Source organism: Thunnus thynnus, chromosome 18, assembly GCF_963924715.1.
Source record: "Thunnus thynnus chromosome 18, fThuThy2.1, whole genome shotgun sequence".
NCBI lineage: Eukaryota > Metazoa > Chordata > Actinopteri > Scombriformes > Scombridae > Thunnus > Thunnus thynnus.
The window spans coordinates 16,501,266-16,517,351 of record NC_089534.1 but is presented as its reverse complement, the minus strand read 5'-3'; the positions used below and the strand labels follow the sequence as shown (position 1 = coordinate 16,517,351).

At 39.2% G+C, this 16,086-nt stretch overlaps 1 protein-coding gene across 1 annotated transcript in view; it reads left to right on the top strand.

Moving 5' to 3' along the window:
* Positions 1 to 8,046, top strand: part of LOC137169579 (potassium channel subfamily K member 2-like) — a 32,448-nt gene extending 24,402 nt beyond the window's left edge. Inside the window, exon 7 of the mRNA XM_067572850.1 lies at positions 2,773 to 8,046. Within this exon, the coding sequence (XP_067428951.1) occupies positions 2,773 to 3,129 (357 nt within the window). The 3' untranslated portion in view covers positions 3,130 to 8,046. The remainder of the gene's footprint in view (positions 1 to 2,772) is intronic.
* Positions 8,047 to 16,086: the final 8,040 nt, after the last annotated feature.

The window sequence follows — 16,086 nt, the reverse complement described above, 5'->3', positions numbered from 1 at the left end:
GAGTTGCCTTTATACACAAATTAGCTGTGTTCAACCCACTAAATGGCGAGTGTTTGATTGCTAAATTACTGAACAGCTTCTCAAGAAGCAATCTCTGTCAGCCCCAGGAGTCACAAAACTTGTCACAGTTGATGGATAAGATAATAATAACAGAAACTCTTAAGGGACTCATTAAGTCTCACACATGGGTGAACTAAGCTTGTGGTTGGCACCAACCCAGCTACAACAATGCTAAAGATAAAAGAGAAGTAGATTTTGACCACAAATAGTAGCTGTTGTAGCCCCCCTGAAGACTCTCCAATTATTCAGTATCTTCTGCGTCTTTGTAGTGTGGATGTGATTAGTTGTGTGAAGAGTGAAAAAAGGGACTTTCAGAGAGAAGATCAAGACTAATTCTGACATTGGAAAGGTTTCAGAAGCTCTTGGATGATCCAACAATTAATCGTTTTGAGGATAGTGAGGACTTTAAAGTGGAGCACTACAGCCTGCCAACATCTTGCAATTACAGGAAATAAAAATGTATTCTCAACTTTAGCTGCAGGGTTAACACATTCCTTTTTTATATTTAAATAGTGCAACTACCTGCATATGCAAATGTTACAGCTGTTTTATGTTGAACTCTTCACATCTCTAACAAGCTATAGATAAAATTCTGTGGGCGGACAGGTATTTACAGTTAGTTCACAGATGTCACCACATCCATCTCCCCTCACAGTGAAAGGGTAATACCTCACAGTGTTTTCCCGTTCACTGCTCGAGCCATAAATCTGAAGTGATGTATCTCCATCTTGGTTGTGCCCTGTGGAGTAAATAACACCAGATACAAGAGTTGGATTAAATATTTGGTGTGTTTCCAGTGGCTGCGGCTGAGTAATAAGATACCTTGCTCTTCTGGCAGGTTCATTATTTACATGTAAAATGGAAGGAGAGAACCACTTATCAACACATGCACACACATAAGCAAACGCAGGCACTCTCATGCATAAACCAGTCATACGCTCATCTTATATATTCCATATAACTCGAAAGAGGGTAGAACTGTATTGTAGTCTGCAGTGGGAATCCTTCCAGACGCATAATTAGGAGTACAGCCATGGAGGCTGTGAGCTCTACGGAGAATTACATTATTGAAAGAGAAGGTTCGGTGGGAGGCTGGCGTTCGGGGGGGACACGAGCAGGCAGAGAAAGTGAGAAGAAGGAGGAGGAAGCACGTACTCAAGTGTGTGTATGTGCTCTAGTGTGTGTGAGATGTGCGCACACAAAAAGACACATGCCATAAATTTTGACTTAGGCATTCTGAAGTCTGCTTTAAACAAGCACACCTTGGAGCATACTAAATGAATAAATAAGCAGCTTGGAGAGGCCTGCAATAAACATTATAAAGATGAGATCAATAATGTGTTCGCTCCTCTCCCAAGGACCATAATCAAAAACACAGTGCAGACCAGGTACAGTATATAGTCTCCAGAAACCTGAGCCATTTGGTTATGCACTGCCCACATGCAAACAACATTTCTTGTTTATTGCTTGAGGGTAATGCAGTCAAGTTTTTTAGAAAAAATCTCAACGGAGAAGTGATGGTCGGGTGAGGTGCAAACATGTCTGCACTTTGTCACATCTGTATTCCCTCATCAGCAACAGCTGTCTTCCAACTGTGTATATCACAATCACAACAAAAACCTACTTATAAATCCCAGTTTTTATACCCATGTAATAGTCAAGCTACTTATGACAGCACATGTTGATTTAATGAATTAAGTAAAAATGGTTAAAACAGGAAGGGAATAGCTAACATGTAGTTTTCTGAAAAACTAAATCATGGACTATATTGTTGATAATAATAAGTTACTTGAGGACAGACTGCTAGATATTATGTTAATGAACCAATGTAATGTTAAATCATTAGTTTGCAGATACTTGTAAATCTACATACTGAACACTTCCTTAAATAGTTGTTCCTGATTAACTCTGACTCAGGTGCTAAATGGCAGATAATCAGTATGTTTCTATTTGACTTTGTTTTTTTAATCCCCACATCTGCATTTGGCCTCTATGATGGATGAATATTTATTTCAAATAATAGATGAAAAATTATGAGGTCCTTTCATGAGCTTCACTAATTGGAGAGCAGCCAAGACCTGAAAGAAAGCTGGAGGCAAGAGCTGTTAAACAGTAGTCTGAACAGATTAATGATCATGGCAGTTATGTTCACAAGAATGAACTCAATTACTTATCGGTCAACTGTTCACATTTAGGTGGTCTCTTCTATTAACCTATACTGTCTGAGATCAATGAATACATTTAAAAGAAATTCACATAGCTATTGTGCATGTATGATAGCTCATTATTTTTTAAAGTGTGTTTATAATTTAAAAGGCACAAAAAAAAGAAAACCAGGACACTCAAATCTTTTATTCTACAAGGACATCACAATGTTTCGACCACAGATGGACTTCCTCAGGTAAATCACACCTGTATATAAACATACTTGTGGTCCAAATGTTGTCATGTAATACATTTTTAAAAGGAATTAGGAAGAAGAAAGTGTTACAGACAATTGTTACTAAAAAGCCTCCTGAAGATTAACAATCACCATGCCATTTTCCAAAATATTCCTTTTTCATTTCTGAGAAGACACTGATTTATAATGATTTGTTGAAATGTACTGAAGCTAAACCATTCAAACTACAGGTGCAAATGTGTCAACACGTGGATGATTGTGTTTGATCACCTGCAGGCATCAATCTTCACTCTCTCTCTCTCTCTCTGCAGGTTGGGGAGTTTCGGGCTCACGCAGCCGAGTGGACAGCAAACGTGTCAGCAGAGTTCAAAGAGACCCGGCGGCGGCTCAGCGTTGACATCTATGACAAGTTCCAGCGTGCTGCATCCATCAAGCGCAAACTGTCATCTGAGCTGGGCATTAACACGGCCATCAACCAGGAAATGACTCCTGGCAAGAGAACGCTGTCGGTCAACCTGTGCGAGGACAGAGAGGCTTACCCCAACTTGACACTCTCCCTCAGTCCTGTCTCGGGGGCCCTGGCCAGGAACGGCAGCCTCTACTTAAATGGTCTCAGCCCAGACTATGCCGACCGACGGGAGATTGCCATTATCGAAAATCTCAAATGAGGAAACTGAGTGAAACACATGGTGGAGGACAGAGCTTAAAAACACATAAATGCACACACACACTTGTGCATATCGACAGTGCATCTGTGATGACTTACCCATGCGCATTCATTAAGTGGATTGCGCTCCAATCATTGATTGGGAACCTTGAGAGTGTCTTAGACACAGATCAATCATCATGCTCATCATACTCACTTTCTTGTGCGTGTTTAACACACACACACACACACACACACACACACACACAAACACACACAAAAACATATGGTGTGCTAGTTTGCAAGTTTCTCTCATTCAATGACAGAGTCCAACTTCCTTTCATCATTTCCGTGCCAGCATGGTCGACAGCTGCGCTAGTGATTGGGACGAATCAGAAGCATGCTCCCGACTGGAACAATTGATTGTATCAGACGCATGAGTTTAACAAATGTCGCTCATGAGCAGGAAGGAAATGAAAGCCCATATTGAGGTAGCAACATACTGAACAGCCTCTATACTCATATACTCACATACAAACCTATGAACACAATATGCATTGAACACAGAAATAAATGCATTCATCAAACTTAGAAAGCAATAGATGTATCTGTGCTTATCTCCAGTTGATTTTCCAGAGGCCCTGAAATCTGCATCAGATAAAGAGGATCCTCTCTGCTAAAAACAGTCCAACATCAACAATGAACACTGGTTCTCAACAAGACAGTGTGTCTGTGCTGAAGTATTTCAAAGGAATGTGGCTTTTTTCTTTAAGTTTACACTTCTTACATTATGAATTGATTTGCCTTGTATTCACTGGTCAGCCTGTCCTCACTAAAGTGATGAATGTTGGCATTTTTTGTTCCTTGATAACTGACATTCAGCTTTTCACCCTAAAGAATAATCCACTTGTGCCTTACTGAAAACCACATGTGAGATGATGATGCATGAAAGACTGAGCAACACTTTGTCCACTCATACTTGTTATATATGAGCACAGTAGTAACAACATACAGTATATTTGGGGAGGCATCTTGGAAAACACAGTATGAAGGAGATATAAATGGAAGAAGACGATATTGACATTTTACTTAACTCATTTTAATGGGAATCCATATCTACAGAAAAGTGAGTGGAGACTTTTTCCTGCACAAAAGATAAATAATATTAACAATTAGGAAAATGTCACCTGGAAAATGTCCTGTCTGCCAGTGTGTTTTAGGTATTTACTACCAGTCTCAATGTGTTGAGACACCAACATTAACCAAACAGTGCCAGGCTCACTGATCAAACCTCACTCCCCTATACCAAAGTAAAGATCCTGCTTTTCTGACAGAAATCGCAGAGGTCTTCAGTCTCACACAGAATCTGATCAAAGGATCAGGAGAGCTTTCTGTTATTTCAAAATCCTACCCTGCAGGCTCCTAGAAATGCAACCCACTCTGATGTTTTTTTCATGAAGCTGTAATATAGATACAGAGTTTGGTGCATCAACATCTTTTTTCCCAATTGGAAATAAACCCTTGCATGTATGGTACTGTAGCCATTAAAGCTCTGGGGCTGTGAAGAGTATCTTGACCTCAGTGCTTTGTGCGATTTAGGGTGTCGAGGAATATTTCCTCAGATGAGATCCGTTATGTCTTGCCAATACTGAATGTACACTATCAGAAACCTCTATTTGTGTATCACTGCAGTGACTAAATTATCAAGATTTTAGAGGCGCTGAGAGCATAAAAGGTCCATCACATAGAAATAGAATTGATTCAGATAAATGCTTCTCTGAAACTGGTTTGGTGTTGATTTAAGGTGATGAAAATGGCAAGTAGGTCATACTGGCACAGTTTATAATGAGAATATAGATGTTGATTTCACATCGAGGGTCCTATTTTATTCATTCTATTTCTGCAAGAATGGATTGTTGTTGTTGCCATTATGCAGTGTAGTGTCTCCCATTTGGATAGTTTAGATTCTGTGTGTTATGGTTTTCTTTCAGTGCTTTTATTCTCATTCATTTTATAGTGCTATTTACAGTTTGTAGCATTACAAAACACATTTAAAATTCACTGTGTCTTACAAGACAGTATGTCATGTGGCAAACTAAGTCTACTTGTCCTCTATACCAAATATCTGTAAATTATGAGTTAGCTGGTGGAGAAGAGCATGTCTTGTGTCAAAAACTGACTTCATTTGGGTTTTGTTTTGTTTTTTTGTTACAGTACATTTCAGAGCACATCAACATTCTGTATGATTTAATTCCTTAACTAAATGACAGGAGCCAGTTGCACCAGCTCTTCATAAATTCAAATTTATTTCTTTATACATATACCCTAACCCCACTAAGTAGAGATTTGCACATCAGTAAATTAAAATGATTGCACACAAACTAGGGATTACATAGAGATTAGTTAACTGACAACACTTTGGTAATATATCATCTGTTTAGAGTGAATCCCACTCTTGGCTATCTTATAACGACACCTACTGAGATTTTAAATGACTTGCTTCTCAAAAATAACAAACCTCAAATTTCAGTTGACTGTATGACCAAATAACGTTTGCTAGGTCAGCATAATTGGATATTTCCCACTCTTTCTGAGCTGAATTAGAGTAAAATAACAAATATTTGACTCAGTATGCATATATAAATTTTAGAAAGTAATGTCTAAATGTACAAAGAATTGGAGCTTAAGTTTAATAAATCATTCAGCCTCCTAAAACAAATTTTTGGAAACTATGCTACAGCTCATGATGCTACAGTGACTTCCTGTTTACAAAGATGATTGCTTTTGATTGGGCAGTGCTACAGAGGTTCTCCTGAATAATTTCCATACTACTACCATACTACCATACAGCCAAAACATTACATTTTAATGGGGCAACTCGGTTCAGTAAGTCACTGGTGCAAAATTAGCTAGTAGCTGGTGTAATGGATTTACGAATATCTGGTGCAACCCAAGCCAGGACAGGTCCGAATCTTCTGGTTTTCTTGAAAGGCTGTAACTTCTGGTCTATTGCCTTAAGCATGAGCACGGATTTGTGCAGAGCCTGACTGACTGTACTGTAAGGTCATCGGCTGTCATGTGTAATCAAGTCAAAGAGGAGAAACTGAAGAAAAGATTAAAAAAAATAAGGACATGCTCTCGAACAAGGTTTGGTTTCCAAAATGATCAATATGCTGTGTCTCATACTGACTTGCAATACACTGGAACAGACAGCTAGTACATTAACGCTGTGCTGCCTGGGGGAGAGCAATCCCAGTCTTAGTGCAGCTGCTCAAAGCGAAGCCCCCAAAAGTCATTCTATTACTTTTTCCCAGTTGGCCATGTGATTGACAGCCACTGCAAGGCGAGCTGTCAATGCTGAATAATGTCGAGGAGTGCTGTCAATGGAGCGTTACATAATATGTCAGGCTGTGTAAAGCCACGTGTGAGGATACCAATAATTAGGTCCTCCAAATTAAACAACCAAATATGACGTTTGATCATGCACTCCAAAACGACCCACAGGAGCGTTTTCTAATCAGACGCCTCTATCAGCAGTAATTGGCAGGACAACATCATTTGTCTGTGCTTTCCAAAACTGTTACAATCACTTTAAAAATATAATTATAATTTATGGTGTGACAACGTTGTGGTTAAGGTCTGGCTAGGTTTAGGCACAAAAACCATACAGTTAGAGTTTGGTTTGGGTTAAAATGATCACTTGAAGTATGATGTGGTTTAAAATTACTACTTCCTTAAAGTTAGGCAACCTTTGTCTCTGTCGTTTACTGACAACAGTAAACAGTTTTTTAAAAAACTGTTCCAACTCACGGTTGGCAACGTGACACTCGTAGTTGGAAACAAAGCAAACAGCAGTTTCCTGCAGCTGAATCCAGTAAATCTATTTTTTGCAAGTTAGCAAACCAGCCACCCAAACTGCCACGTCTGAATATGGAAATTTGTCAAATTATATTGATGTCATCCAAACTCCACCATTTCTGCAGGTGATTTTACAATTACTATGGCCGCTAGATGGCATCGCATCTGTCACTCAAATGTAATTAGAGGTCGTTTTTGGCGACTATTGACCTATTGTGTCACTTTTCTTGGGAGGACAGGCTCGAGGATACATGATTGTGTTTACAGTATGTGTGTGCGTGTATGAATGAATGTGTGAATGCCTGTGTGTGCATGGCGGTATGAAAGAACCTACTTCATTTCCACCCACACAAGCATTTTCACATGGCATCCTCTTCTTTTCCCAGGGTGACAGTTTTTAATTAAGTCTGTGGTTCGCTTCAAAATCCCAGCTCAAGCATGTTGAATGTATCTATCCATTCATGATGGCAGAGATGAGCCTCATTAAGCACATTCATGATTTAACATTGTATGCAAAAGAGCTCAATTAGCTCAGTGGGTATGCTGTGAAAACAAATTTAATGAAACAATGCTGAAACAATGCTATAAAAAGATGATTATTTACCAATCATAGTCATAATGGTCATAATGAAAGATAGCAGTGTTATCATGTGGTTTCAGAAAATAAAAAATAAAAATGTGCAGCAGTGGAATCAATTCATTTGTCATAAGCCACAATTTGGGTTTGGATTTGGCCATTTGCCTAAAATTTGTGCATGAGAATTTTTTTTAATGAGACACATTATGCCAAGACAAACAAAATTAACTGTTTATTCTGTTATTTCAAAATTTATAATAAAAACCCATCTGTAAAAAAATGCCAGTATACATGTGAGAGGTCATGTACACACGTCCACATTTTTAATAAATCAACATGATTTCAACAGGTGTTGCATGCTACTTTAAGTGTTTATAGATCATATGTGTCTATAATCCAAGGCTTTGCTTTAATTACAGAATGGCAACCATGTGTTTCCAATATGTTAATATGTAAATGTGGGTATTACCCCTCAAAGCATTACAAACTTTTCAGAAGGTTTAGAATAAAACATTTTATATGCAAAAATACAAGGGTCAATGTTTTCTTCTGGTTCAGTTTTTTTTATTATTGCCAAGAAAGCCAATGAAAAGACCAAAACCAACGAAGTGTTAGTCCGATTCAATACTTTGCCTTCCCTATCCTGTTTGTTGCACTCTCATTGGTTCCTACTGTAGACGTATATATTTAAAAACAGCTCACAAATATATAGTTTCATCTTCAAAAAAGGCTCAGTAATTTCCTTAAACAGCTGGGCACTGTAAATTTTAGCAAATGTTGTTCCAACAAGAGGAAATAATGCATATACTGGGGACTATTTTAAGAGGCAGATTAATACACATTTGGTGCACTAGTGAGCATCACAGAGATATAAAACTACAGTGCCCATGCTCACTGTAATAAAAGAACATCAATATGTTTTTCAATATGTTTTTGGACAACAGTGGAGGTCTGTGGCATAGGGGAATAACTTGCATCAGGTTTTGGCTACATAGAATACTTGTTAATGCTGTATTGCTGGTTTTGGTCTTTCCTGAGGTTTGTAGGCATTAGGACAATACACATGATCACCAGCCTTATCTTTAAAGAATTATTCCTAAAAAAAAATTACATAAAATACCAATATATTATATATGATTCCTGTTTTGTATCATAGTATATTGCATTCATACACCACAATGCCTTATGTAATGTTCCATGGTGAATTTTCCCATAAGAGCCTTATTTTTCATAAAGAATTGTACATTTGTTCCAGATAATCAACCTGCAAAAGACTGTTCTGTGCTGCTCAATAATGAAGGACACAATGATGTTATAATCGCATAAACACAGTGAAAGACACTGCCTGATAATGCTCACGACTGGCCAACTGAGTCACAAGTTACAACATGTTCTTCTTGGCTCACAAGCACAGCACGGACCGAGAGAGCTGCTACTCATCAATTGCTGCATTGACACCTGTATCTTTATAAGTCCTGTTTTGAGGATTCCTCTTTGTACTGTACTGTTAAATGCAATAGGACAACTTTCCAACAGTCCATGTCATCAAAATACACAAACGCATCATGCAATATAAAGATAAAACCCACTCTGATCAGGGTCTGTGACGGTTTTCCTTAATGTGAGCTGACAGGTTACTTAATGGCTCTAAAGATAGAGAGTGACATGGTGCGTCACTTTCTAGCCTCTGCCCTGTCAACAGACAGACACAACCATAAGCACATCCTCAGATGCTGCATTACACCGAGAGGACATGACCCACGACTCTGCACTCTTCAAATGGGAGCCAGTATGATTCACTGCTGTGAGTTGACTGTGGACTGGCTTTGTGCAGACATGGAAAACAACCAATCTGAGCCCTTTGTTGGCTTGAGTGATGATTTTCAGCTGCTTAACATGCAAAATCTACAGACTCATTTTATTTAGTAAATTCAGTAAAGTCAATGTACAGGAATTGCGTTTGAGGATATAAAAACCTGTATATTTTAGAGGGAAGCATTATGAAAATACAGTAAGGAGTAGACTATATTGCCTGTAACTATATTAGTGAACCCATGCAGTCACTCAGAGCAACTGCTGCTTGAGATATACTTAGATGCAAAGAGGGAGTATTTTGTATCCTACAGACAGATGACCACAGAGACAGCCTGGTTGGAGATTGGTTGGTTCATTAGTGATTCTGTCTGAAGTGACATCAGAGACAAAACGGTGACTCAGCCACCAACCATCACTGTCTCTGGCTGGAGAGGTACATGGTGAGAGCGGCAGTTACCTCACACCTTGAGAGAGAGAAAGAGAGAGCTGAAGCTGTGTGTGGGTGGGTAGCGTTAGTGTGTATGTGTCTGTGTCTGTGTGTGGAATGACTTCATGTGACAGGTTCTTTGCAGTCTGTCTAATTTTACAGTATTATTCATCTTATAATTGGCCTCATAATGTCTTTTCCCTTTTCTTTCCTTTTTTATATTTTGCACTTTGGATTCAGTTTCTTTGCACCTATTAAAGGGGACCTATTGTGCTCATTTCCAGCTCCATATTTTTATTCTGGGACTCTGCCAGAGTAGCATTGCATAATTCACAGCTCAAAAAACTCCTTATTTATCTTATACTAGCCCTTCATGCAGCCCCTCAGTTCAGCCTCTGTCTGAAACAAGCAGTCTTAGCTCCTGTCTCTTTAAGGCCCCGCTCTGTTCTGATTGGCCAGCCTCCCAGAAGCCTGCTGAGAGGCAGCCGTATCAGAGTCGTGTTAAGTTACCGCCAATGCAAACCCAACAAATGACTAAATAACTGGAGACTTTTATTGTGAAGAATTTACAGGAAATGAAACATGCTCCTCACCAAATTAGCAGAGCTTCGTTAGCAGTGCTAAGAATCAATCGACACAACAAGATATGGAGATATTTGGAGCTCTTGGTTCAGCAGATCAGTTAGAAAAAATGCAGAGAGGAATAGTACAAGCAGAAACAGCCACAGTGATGATGATGTCTGATGAAAAGCTGCAGACATCCAGCACACCTCCAACAGGAGGTTTATTTTATTTTTGCCCTGCTGTGTAATGGAAAAATCACTCACAGCATGCCACCTTGACTTGAGTCATGACTCGGTATGACTACCCCGAAAACAAAGGAAAAATGCCATAACGTTAGCGAAGCAGAGCAGTGAAATTGTGCACTGTGCATGGAGCAGATGACCATATAAAGAAATCCATCACAAGCCAAAGTCAGCTCAGGCTGAAACTAGGAAAAAATGTTGGAAACTGAGCGTTCAGAGCAGTCTGAAGCCGGTGCTTTTTTCTCACAGGGACTACTTCTACATATGTTTACTTCGTTATTTGACACTTTGGCCACCTTTAATATGAACATCTGACATTGTAAATATATATATGACTGAAAATAAGGAAAAGCTTAATAGGTCCCCTTAAAGGAGTACTGAGCCTTGCTGCTGTGAGCACAAAAACATACTGTTGGATAGATTAGAGAATATCAGCTTTGGAAATACAATTCAAGTGACTCTATTGTGAGGCACCATGTGTTGTTAACATGTGGCACTCAGCTACTATTGACAACCTCAGCTGAATAGGACTAGAGGTGCTGCCGATTCATGAAAAGGTAGGACATTCGAAATTCTATGAAAGTCAATCTGTGTACTCCATTGCCTGTCTTGTCATGATCTAAGCCATAAATACAGATGCAGAAACATGATACTGTATGTGTTAATCAGTGGCCGAGATGTGTTTGGTAGGTGAGTTTTAGAGCTTTGGAAAGCCCCTGTTTTTATTAGTCTTTATGCTAAGCTAAACTAAGCTAAGCTAATCACCACGTGTCTCTAGCGTCATAGTCAAAGAGCAATGGGACATTTTGGGAAATACACATATTCACTTTCTTGCCAATAGTTAGATGAGAAATTCAAAACCATGTCATGCCTGTGCAGTAAATAGCTTGAGCCAGTAGCCAGTTTTAGCTTAGTTTAGCAAAAATTAGCAGGGGAAGTAAACTAAACTGACTCTGTGCAAAGGTAAACAAAATCTTCTCCATTTTAACTTTATGTTTCCCAAAATGTCTTTTTCCTTTAAAATTAACCAAGTACTGGGGAAATGGTTTTTAGAGCTTAAATCAAATTAATTCAGCTTAAATTAACTAAGTTTACTGTACAGAAACAGTTGCAATCCAAACAGTAAACCCAATCATTTGAAGTTGCAAGTTCATATTCAGCTCTCCTCTGAGCTAAAAAAAAATTGGAATTGCATTAAAAAGGGTTACAACCCCTTATTTTGATTGACCTTTTAATTTGGATAAGCACAAAACCAAATCTAAAAGCTAACTTGACAACAAAGACTAATCCTGAGGGGGGTGATTTAAACTTTGACCTTTCCCTGATTCTAGCAGCATTTTCCTGTCGTTTCCAGGGTGTTGCAAATAGGATATCCTCTCATGCTGAGAGGATGAATGACATCCTGACCTTTACTGCTTCAATACTCCCTGTGGAGCATGAATAGATATAGTTAGAAAAGATGTCCTTGATGAACAGTAATGACAGCAACCCAATCACATGACAGCTTTTAACATACCTTCAATGCTATTTTTAGTGTATGTATAGCTGATATGCTCTAAAATACATGGATTATCCTAAATGTATGAAACAAGGTAAAGTATTGCCACAATCCTAAAAAAGAAGAAAAATTTATGTACTTTCATCATTTAGCTTTGTGATTTTGGACATTGCACATACGGGTTATTGTATAGTCTTACAACGTGATAGGAGATAGGAGTATTTCATCATTTGACCTCAAAATCCTAATAGGGTGAAGCATCTCTGAGAGGCTGTGCAGCAAGAAGTCTTTGCCCAAGGTCTTAAAGTTGACTTCCCAAGTTCAGGTTTGAACAGATTTCTAGTCCATTAGACACATTTGTGATTTAACAGCAGAGCAAAGATGCAAGGGGTATTTCAGTACCCTTGAAATGTTTGGGGAACTTGCTGCTGCTGCAATTTTCTGCTCCATATCTTTGAAATAGGTTGGAAATAGGTCTCAGTTCTTCCTTCTGTAAACGATTAATGAAAGTGTTCCTGACAGATCTATCAAAAATACAGACAATTTCTTACAAAGGGAAATTTCAGTATTTTCAACCTGGACCCTGTTTTCCCATCATGTGTCTAAGTGATAAATGGGGACAACACTTTTTGAAATTGGTTTAGTATTGAGCAAGAGCACTTCAGCCGGCAACCGTGAAACAGGGTGCAATGTAATCCAGGGGCCTCGGTTTCACTTCAGAGGTGTGGGGCCCCAAAAGTGTGTGTGTGTGTGTGTGTGTGTGTGCGTGTGTGTGTGTGTGTGTGTGTGTGTGTGTGTGTGTGTGTGTGTGTGTAGCAGTAGATAGACCAGAGACTCTAACTAAACTTGGGGCAAGGGGGATCGCAGTTGCTCCATCATTCCATTGCTTCTTTTCAATGTGCTCTTGTTTGACAAGCTGAATATTGACTGGTGTTTGAGGTCAGAGCACTTTTTTTGAACACACTCTTTGTGAAATTGAGACTTTTCCTTGGTGTCTAGGCGGCTTGGGCCCTTTTTACAGTTATTAATTCTGGACTTTACAAAGCCATTATCTCCACATTTGGTTGATTGGTTGAGGTTCTTCTGGCTGCGCTGGTTCTAGGGTTGAAGGACCAGGCTCAAACAGAGTTGTGGACATAAGGGATGTAACATTATTAATGTTGAAGTTCAGTTTTGTTTGACTGTATTTTACTTTCTTATGCACTGGTTCTTTTGACATGTTTGCAAAAGCATGTAGACTATTTGCAATATTGATAGCTGAGGTTAGTTCAGCTAGCTAAGTTGGCTCAAACAAACTTAACGTAAACCACAGCATTGAAATGATTTTATTGTTTGCAATGTACACTGTATGCATTTGATTTCTATGACAATGTCCTCTTTATTTTACCTAATGTCTTAGATTGGACGGGAATGATTGAAACATCCTTCTACTGTAAGTGTTGCAGTATAGGGGCATTTGCAGTGATACAGTGATTTGCGACTTAAAAAGAATGTTGGAGGAGGGTAAGGGGGCAGGGGTATGGCCCCTTGGACCCCCACTTCTGGCGCCCTTGATGTAATCCTGTGGCGCAATTGCGCCCCATCAATGTATGCCCACTGAAAGTGCTTGTTTTTGCCACTGGCAGGCTCTGTTATTATAAGTGTCTGACAACATTATGGCAAGGGTCCCTACAGAGATAGACCTTTTTGTTTACATTTCGCCTCTTCCGGTCTGTTTGTTATTATTCTGGCAAGTGTCTAACCTGAAACAGAAGGCCCAAGCCCAATGTCCACACTCACAGACTCCCGTAACCTCGTCAAGTGCATGAGGGCTCTCTCGCAGACCTTTTGAGCCCTTTATGCACACTTTCTGTAAGTCTGCATTTCTGCAGACTTTGCCTGAGGAAATTACCCACAGTTCATAGCACTGTGATGTTAAATATGGGATTACCAGGGGAAGCCCGGAAGCGTGAAAAAAAAGATTATATACCATTTCAAGCCCTTGCAGCCTCTGACGTCAATTTAGTCCATGAGAGTTCAGTGCTTAGGCCTTAGGGGGGATATTGGGAAGTCTCAGAAGACTGGGCCAGAAGTCTCTCTCAAGGAAAAGTCTCGCTCTGAAATCTCACAATAGGTGAGTTGTTGCAGGAAGACAACAGTGGAAATACAGGTGAGAGTCGGACAGAGGAGGGGTTTTTTTATCTTTTCAATAACACTAAGCTACACTTTCTGTACTCAAACACAACAAATTCTTTCCGACACTATTCTTTCCAAATCTCACTCACATTTTCTTCATTCCTTCTCTCTTCCTTTTATTTCAATCTGGAAGCTGATTCAAAATGACTGACAGGGCTACTAATAGTTAATGCTATGGGAATATCACATATTCAAATGGAATGTTTACAAACCTCATCTGATTATTAACTGTGCATTGGTAGGCTACAAACTAACCCTTAGCTATAAAACAACAAAGTTATATATTCCATGGCTATCAGAAACTTTAAGAAAAACATAAAACAATGGTAATAATGAATGAATCAGTCTCTGCTGTGATAAAATCAACACCTGGGTTGTAATCCCATTTGTCTGGTGCCCTGCTGTCCACCTGGTCGCCATATCAAAAACTGTAGATTATATTAACAGGCTCAGAGTTAATTTAGTTAGGGTATTATTACAGTTTAACTAACTTACTAATGTTAGTCTGTTACTAACCTCAATCACATATGCATAAGAAGCTCCAGTCTGTTATAAATCTAGTATAACAAGTCCTCTTCCATGGAGCCCGTCATGTTGCACTGCCATGTTTCTATCTTTCTACAGTAGCCCAGAATGGACAAACCAAACACTGGCTCTAGAGAGGGCCTGTCACATTTTTCGTGAGTTTCACAGTCACCGTAGGTTCTCCTACAAACTTGGAAGGAGGGACAAGGGTATTCGGTTGGTTGCAACCTCACCATTAGATGCCACTAAATCTTACATACTGGTCCTTTAATGTAACTTGCATGCAAATAAATTATGAATTAACACAGGTCTACAAATCAAATTAAATGTCATAAAATAATAATAAAATAATAACACACCAAAATACCGGTGCCTCCATCACCCAGATTGATAACCTGTGAATATGAGAGGGGGGAGATGAAGGAGTGGTCTGCTCATTGGACACTACGCTAACACTTATGTGCATTCACGCACTACACAGTGATGACCCTTCCTTCTTTTATAATTACCTTGGTCAAGCAATGTGCAAGGAAGGATCAATTAAGGGAATTTTGATGTACCCAGAGAAAGAAAGGAGAATGTGACTCCTGAAGAGGTTTGCTCATGGTTTTCTCTCACAAATCTCAGACAAAAGACAGAAATTGGGCAATGAAATCACTGAAAGCCAGCAGGCTAGCTAATCATTGATCAGGACTATGGTACACAGAAACAGAAACCCACTCAGACCACTTAAACATAAATGACCAAGCAAAGCAGAGAGCAAACAGAGGAGCTTAAGTAGACTGAACACAACAGGTGCAACCAATGATTAATCAACACAGGTGTAAACAGTCTAATTAACTCAAGACTGCTCAGTAGATAAAACTTAGTCAGAAAGAGAGAATAAAGCCCTGCTGTGGCACAGATTATCTGCTTTCCATTGTGGTCTAAACGTCAGACGGAAGTCAATCCTCTCACACTGAGTGCAGCAGAAATTTCCCATAAAGTCCTGAAGATAGAGAGAAATCAGCATCAGACAGCATCTAACCCCTGACTGAACTGTTGCTCTGTACAAATGTTTGTTTGATCCTGTCAGGTTAACACTCACATTCTGTCTGGAGATACATTGATAGTGGTGGTATGATATGATACTCTATGATGTAATATGTAAGACATACAATGTAAGACATTGCAGTTCTGTGTGATATCTCCACTGGTGCAGGTTTAATTCATACTTTCAGTGCCCATTCATACGTTGTTTCATAGGCAGATAATGTTGTATTTACATCTTGACAACACTGTCCTTTACTGCCTTATCT